The sequence below is a fragment of the Diuraphis noxia genome, unplaced genomic scaffold (assembly GCF_037042655.1).
Source record: "Diuraphis noxia isolate RWA-SAM2 unplaced genomic scaffold, SU_Dnox_SAM2 contig0002, whole genome shotgun sequence".
Lineage (NCBI taxonomy): Eukaryota > Metazoa > Arthropoda > Insecta > Hemiptera > Aphididae > Diuraphis > Diuraphis noxia.
Window position 1 is genome coordinate 37,117,630 of NW_028301712.1, and position 6,539 is coordinate 37,124,168.

A 6,539-nucleotide genomic window follows, 5' to 3' on the forward strand; every position below is an offset into this window, starting at 1 on the left:
ATACATAGTATTATGTACTTATACCTAACCTATTTTGTCATAATACGCAGCGATGGTGTTAGTCGTACTGGTTCGTATTGCCTATTGGACATGGTGCTTAATCGTATGGCGAAAGGAGCGAAGGAGATCGATATAGCTGCTACTTTGGAGCACATCCGGGATCAGCGTTCAGGTGCGGTGGCTACTAAGGCGCAATTCCAAATGGTTCTAGCCGCCGTGGCAGAAGAAGTGCAAGCCATATTGAAAGCTTTGCCCCAGCAACAGACACCTCAACCCTTACCTCCGCCTCCACCACCGGCCCAACATTGAATTTCTTTTATCCTGTTACACATACACGATATAAGCTCTACCCTTTGCTAGTATTTCCTAAACTATAGGCTCAAAAAATGTTTTTTTGATCTCATCAACTATCTTCTAGACTTCTTAATATCATAACAAAACATTTATTCGGATGCTTGAAATTCCAGCATAATATTATATAAACTTGACGCTTTTTTTTTTCCTATTCAAGTGTTGATTTATGTTATAATATTATATATTTTACCGGTCAATTGTTACCAATACAGAAATAACCATAAAACAGGTTAATTATTATGTATTTTTTTATTATATAATTTTAAAAGTTTTTTTATTTGTTTTTATGTTCTAAGTATGAATTTGTTAATTTTCTCCTCAAAAGTCATGAAAAATTACAATTTTATTGTATAACCACACAGAAATTTTAAGATTCGTATAATATTTAGTCATATATAGAATTATAATCAAATTACCTATTATTACCTACTTATTAGTATTATAATAGTTTTCAATTTTTGAAATTAAATTTATTATATTAACAAACATACATATAACATATTATACCTATATTACATAAATATAATAATTTTGTTTTAAAAACTATATAATATTTACTTATAAATTATAATAAACAATAATTATTAATATTAATAGCCATAGAAAAGTATTTAAATTATATTTATGCAAAATATTATACCTGTCTAATGTGAAATCTAAATCATCCGAATAAAATCTGAACTGTCCCCTAATGATTTAGCAGTAGTTCAATTTATTTGTTCGTTTATTCATCCCAGAATTGTTAAGCCTCAGTACCTTGTGTTTTCATTGATCACGCAATATAAATTTTATTCGCTAATTTAATAATAATATTAATAGCTGAATAAATCTATAGTACAGTAAACATTCAAAGGTTAGCACTCGTCTAGTCATCATTGGCACTATAAATGTATTTAAATTTAGTTTGATTTAATTTATATTAAGCATAATATATTCAATCTGCATGAACTAACTTTGAATAATATTATGGTAAACAATATCCAAAAAATAATATGGAATGAGAATTAAATTAAGCCATGAATCAACATTAATTAATTAATTTGAAAAATTGTTGTATATTATATAGTATATTTTTGGTACCTTAATTTGTATACTCTAACCAGCAAGAGAACTAACTAATTCTGCGCGTCCCCACATGAAACCCTACCATAGAGACCCGTTCCACTAGAGCTAGACAGAATGATTCGTAGGAATGCGGATTTTTGTTAGGCAGGAGTGTGTCCTCTCACAAGACAGAATATAGATTGATATCAAATAAATCATGAGATGTTTATTATAACGCAATACAAACAATTATAAGTACCTAGTTTAAAATCTTATAATTTTACACATCATCAAAATCAATGGAATACATACTCTTCATGGTTATTATTTTACAAAAATATGTAATAGTTGATAGATAGATTATTTGAAAGATATTACACATTTGTCACCAAACATGAATAAAGTCAATCCATTATTCATTTATTGTAAGTTAAAAAAGTTTTTTAGTTCTTCCAATAAACATCAAACAATTCTAAGAAACACTTTTTTTAATCACAACAAATTATTAAAAAAAAAATACAATTAAAAACTATGTAGAACAATTTATAGCATCATAATCATTTTGAGTAATATGTAGGTCATAATGTTATAATATTTACATCATACGAAGAAGATTTTAACAAAATATATTCTCTACAACTTACAACTAATAGTTTCTAATATCTATAATAATTATCAGGCACAAATGGAAGTGGTTAATTAAGTTTTGTAATTTTAATAATTACAACTCTAAAATAATCTACGATTTATGAATCATGGTTGTATAAATCATCTTTGTTTAAATTTGAATGGTGAAGATTGTTTAAAGAATGACAGGCTAAAAATAAAGATTTATCTGATATTAGATTGTTTTTCCAAGTTGAAACAAACCTCTGAATGCCAACTTTAAAATACTCTGGATCAATCATAAACTGTTCTTTTATTTTATTATGAACTGATTGAAATTCAGATAAAATATTTTCAAATTCTTTGTTTTCAATATTTAGTTCTTCTGTATCATAATTAGATGTATTTAATACACAAGTACTATGTGCTGAACAGTTATTAGCTTTTTCATTTAAACGTTCACTTAAAAACACTTGATGGACACACGGAGAACATACATTATTTACAGTGCAAGAACATACTCCAATATCCATATCAACAAAAAATTCATCAGCATTATCATTTTCTACTAAGTACATAGAATGATCGTCATCTATACTACAGTAAGTAAAACAATTCTTATCTCTGTACATTTCTTTGAAATAATTTAAAATAATTTGCTGATCATTATTTGGATTATGTATAGGCAAATTGTTATAGAAGAAGTCAATTTCATCAATAACAAAATGAAATGTTTGCAAAATCGAAAGTGATTTAGTATGATAATAAATAAGCTTCCGTTCAGAAATTGTAAAGCATGGATGAGACGCCATGGGTGAACAAAATAAAATATTTTTATCAATATTTTGCATAAATTGCTTGAAATTTGGATATTTTTCTACAAAAATATCAAAGTTTGTATCTATCAAATGGTCAGCAATAAAACTTGTAGAACATACTATTTTTTTAAATTCAACAAAGCAATTTAATTCTTCAATCAAATTATTTTTATTTGTGATACTAATAAGCCATTTCCATACAGTCAGCAAAAAATGAAATTTAGAAACACATACAGTAGCTTTAGGAAAAACTGTTTTGAATGTATGAATATACACTAAATCTACTACAATAGTTTTGAACGTACCCCCTAATTTTTCCCAAGAACATAAGCCCGCATTTAACAGACAGTCTTTATCTTCAGTGGAGATAATTACTCCTATAGGAATCATTATCTTTCTATCATTTTTACTAAACATGAACCATGTTTTACAAATATCAAAACTAGTTGAGCACACATATACTGTATCAGTATTAATTGTTCCCATTAGCGGGGTTCGAATAGTAATGACGATATTATTTTTTATTAATTGAATAAGGGCGCACTTTGTTCCTATACTAGCATTATAATATTTTATAGATTTCATTAATGATTCTACACGTTTAACATATGGTGATGAAAATCTAGATTTTCTCATGTGCCTGTAGTACAACTCATACACAAATTCTACATCTGGTTTGACTCCTGAATCCATTAATTTCAAATAATGATTTTTACCTTTATTTTGTATAGTTTTAATTGTATATTCATGCAGTGCACCAGCAGCTGATTTACCATTTTTTAATAAAAATATAATTTGATTATAAACATCATATATTTCATGGGATAAATTCATTGATGTTAAACAATTCATGGGATGACAATGACAATGTTTCATTAATATGACAGCTTTTGATTTATGAGGTCTGTAAACAACAAATCTCACGTTTTAAAAATGTAATTGTACTTTCTACTCCAATCACAATTATACTTACAACTCATTATTCAAAGGTTTAATCATAACTGTTAGACTCGCTTTACAACTAGTCGGATTCTGCAGCATACTATTAGACTTAACATTCCAATAGTCAATGTTTTTGCATTTATATACTATCTAAGATCATAGAAATAATATATTTATACTACTATTTACATACTATTATGTTATGATAAATGTATGAGTTAACTTTACTTACTCGATAGATATTTTTTAAAGAAATAGATGATACATTTTCAGTTATATAATTAACTTTTGTTTTATGACATAAACTATTCAACCAATCTAAAAATGATTCTTTGTCAATGTTAACAATATGAAATTTTGCTTTGAACTGTCCGAACGATAAATCTTTGAATGCCAATATTTTATAAGAATAATTAACTGGCAAGCAATCCTAAAGTAAATATAAAATTATTTTTGCGAAACGATATTCAAATCAAAAAGCATCAATTATCTTAAATGTTATGAAGTTAATTCAATGTCTAAAAATGTTTATAAGTATGTACCTGAAAAAATATATTTGATGGGAAAGAATAGTTAATTACCAAACTTTAAATTTTAAGACCATTAAAATTCAAAAGCAAAGCAGAATAAAATTTGAATTATGCTAAAAAACTTCTTTGGGCTGGGGAGAATTATAAATGAGAGAAAAATGCCCCTGTGGCCTGTAGCCACAAGGCACTGAAATAATACAGTTTAAGTACATTATTATGTTACTTACTTTTAATGATGAATAAGCATTGAGTTTTTGAGAAACTCTTTTCTCCAATGGCCTTGAAGTGTTCTCGTTCAAATTTGATATTGAAATATTGTGATTTAAATTTATATGTTTATTCAACAAATTTTGACTATTGAACTGTTTATGACATTGTGAACAGTTTAATAAGCTTTTCGAATCATCATAACACATTGAAGGAACATTAGATTCATGAACAGTTTTTATATGTTTTAAAATATGTTTTCTTAATGTGAAAGTCTTTGGACACATACTACATGGATATAAAATATCCATAACTGAAAAAGTTGTATGCCTATTAAAAATAAAATAATAACTAATTTAAAATGAGTTACAATGGAAGTAAATTCATTTCAATAAAAAAATAGTAAAAATATGATTACACTTAAAGTAGTGCATACATTTAAATATTTAATGTACATTTTAACTTAAATCAATAAATATTTTAATTTCAAAATAAACAAACAAAATAATGTTAATCAAAAATAGTTAAAAGTAGGTACATACTTAGTAGTGGATAGCTAATAGGTAACACAGAACAATAATATTTAATAACTTAAATTAGTTATTAGAATATTTTAATTGTAATCATGTATTTTCGAAAAAAAATCAGAAGTAAAAAACCATCAGTCGTTCCTGTAATACTGCATTAATGTGTTATTTGTAAATACAAATTACTCATAGATAATTAAATATTTAAATCATTATTATCTTATGCAATTGCTGTAATTTTTTATTATGTTAATTACGTAAGAAGTGAATACTGAATAGCGCAATTAAAGTTAATTAAGGTCTTAATTTATTATGGATAGGTACCATGACAAAATCGCAAAATGTATCAATTATCTTGTCATTATGAATTAATATGAATACAAAATTAAATTATCATTCATTGATCGTTATTCGTAATATTCGTATTATCAGTTATCACATTATCACGGTATAGCCCATAGAGTAATTACTCTATGTGACAAGCCATTGAATTCTATATGATATCATATAGAGTTCAATGTGACAAGCACAGAATATATCTCATAGACAGATAAATATAACATATAATATTTATATGTCTATGATATATCTATATTATTGTTCTGTGGTAATCACAGATATATATCTATAGCTGTGGTGGTAATATAGATGTCTGTGGTGACAAGCATAGATATTAAAGATAGTATCTATGATGATGATAAGTATATTTTGTCAATTTGTCATGAATGTCATGATAGTAGAACATAAACTAAAAACCTAAAATAGAAATCAATTTTATTGAAAACTAATTTTGCATAGAAATTCGCGTTTTTTATTATTTTGATTTTGATTTTTCCGGTGCTTTTTAAAACTACTATGAATTATTACAGTCGTTCCTTTCAGAATCTAAAATTAAAAAAAAAAATTTTGCCATTTTTAATACATTGATTTAGTCCTATAGAATTCATAACATTATGATAAACTAATAAACCTGTTGCATAATTAATAAAGAATTCATTGTAAACAAAACGTGGCTAGACATATTAAAATTGTATAGCTTTTAAATTTTTATATTATTCTATAGTTATACTTTCAATTAAGTTTATAAAAGTAAATTGGACCATTTCAGAGACAAATTTGTCACAGATATTAATCAAAGATCTATATTTTATCGCCAACTTCAATTTTGATTACCATACAAATATTAAAACATATAACTGAGTGTTTATAAGTCTATTCCTCTCGGTTTCATAGTGTGTTGCGAGAAATGTAGATATTCAGCTCCTCAGCTTATCTTAGTACTCTTTAATTTGTGTTGGTTTGCTCAATACAACCATACCAAAATACTAACTGTGTGGCAGTTTGGCATCCTTAGCTTGCTAAGGATGAATTAAGCCTTGTGCAGAAAGTGCGTGAATAAAATCATGTTTTTTTACACTCAGATTATTTTCTAAAAATATTTTCTCATGTCATCATGCAGCCGACATTAGTTTTTTCCTAATTTTAAAGTTATTGATGGCTCCATAGCTGCA

General features: G+C 26.4%; 2 protein-coding genes across 10 annotated transcripts in view; one reads left to right on the forward strand and one right to left on the reverse strand.

Moving 5' to 3' along the window:
* The window catches only part of IA-2 (tyrosine phosphatase IA-2), a 49,957-nt gene extending 48,651 nt beyond the window's left edge, over window positions 1-1,306 (forward strand). For all 8 annotated transcript variants that reach the window (XM_089219068.1, XM_089219069.1, XM_089219071.1 and 5 more), the window contains one exon: window positions 51-1,306. In XM_089219068.1, the coding sequence (XP_089075194.1) occupies window positions 51-309 (259 nt within the window). In that variant the 3' untranslated portion in view covers window positions 310-1,306. The remainder of the gene's footprint in view (window positions 1-50) is intronic.
* Window positions 1,307-1,604: 298 nt separating this feature from the next.
* Window positions 1,605-5,452, reverse strand: LOC107161552 (uncharacterized). Of its 2 annotated transcripts, none has more exons than XM_015507997.2 (5): window positions 5,044-5,452; window positions 4,522-4,814; window positions 3,997-4,194; window positions 3,796-3,914; window positions 1,605-3,726 (listed from the first exon to the last, which is right to left on the reverse strand). In XM_015507997.2, the coding sequence occupies exons 2-5, from the start codon at window positions 4,810-4,812 to the stop codon at window positions 2,145-2,147; spliced, it is 2,190 nt and encodes a 729-aa protein (XP_015363483.1). In that variant the 5' UTR covers window positions 4,813-4,814; window positions 5,044-5,452; the 3' UTR covers window positions 1,605-2,144. The 2 variants fall into 2 exon arrangements, with proteins under 2 accessions (XP_015363483.1, XP_015363482.1); XM_015507996.2 differs by having other exon boundaries at window positions 4,522-4,831.
* Between the last annotated feature and the right edge of the window lie 1,087 nt (window positions 5,453-6,539).

Bases quoted from the DNA above. Each gene is read 5' to 3' on its own strand.
- LOC107161552 (XM_015507997.2), bottom strand. From the start codon at position 4,812: ATGGATATTTTATATCCATGTAGTATGTGTCCAAAGACTTTCACATTA. The intron at 4,195-4,521 runs GTAAGTAACATA...TATTTACTTTAG, and splicing joins ATGCTTATTCATCATTAAAA to GATTGCTTGCCAGTTAATTA. The intron at 3,915-3,996 runs GTAAGTAAAGTT...CTATGATCTTAG, and splicing joins CTTTAAAAAATATCTATCGA to ATAGTATATAAATGCAAAAA.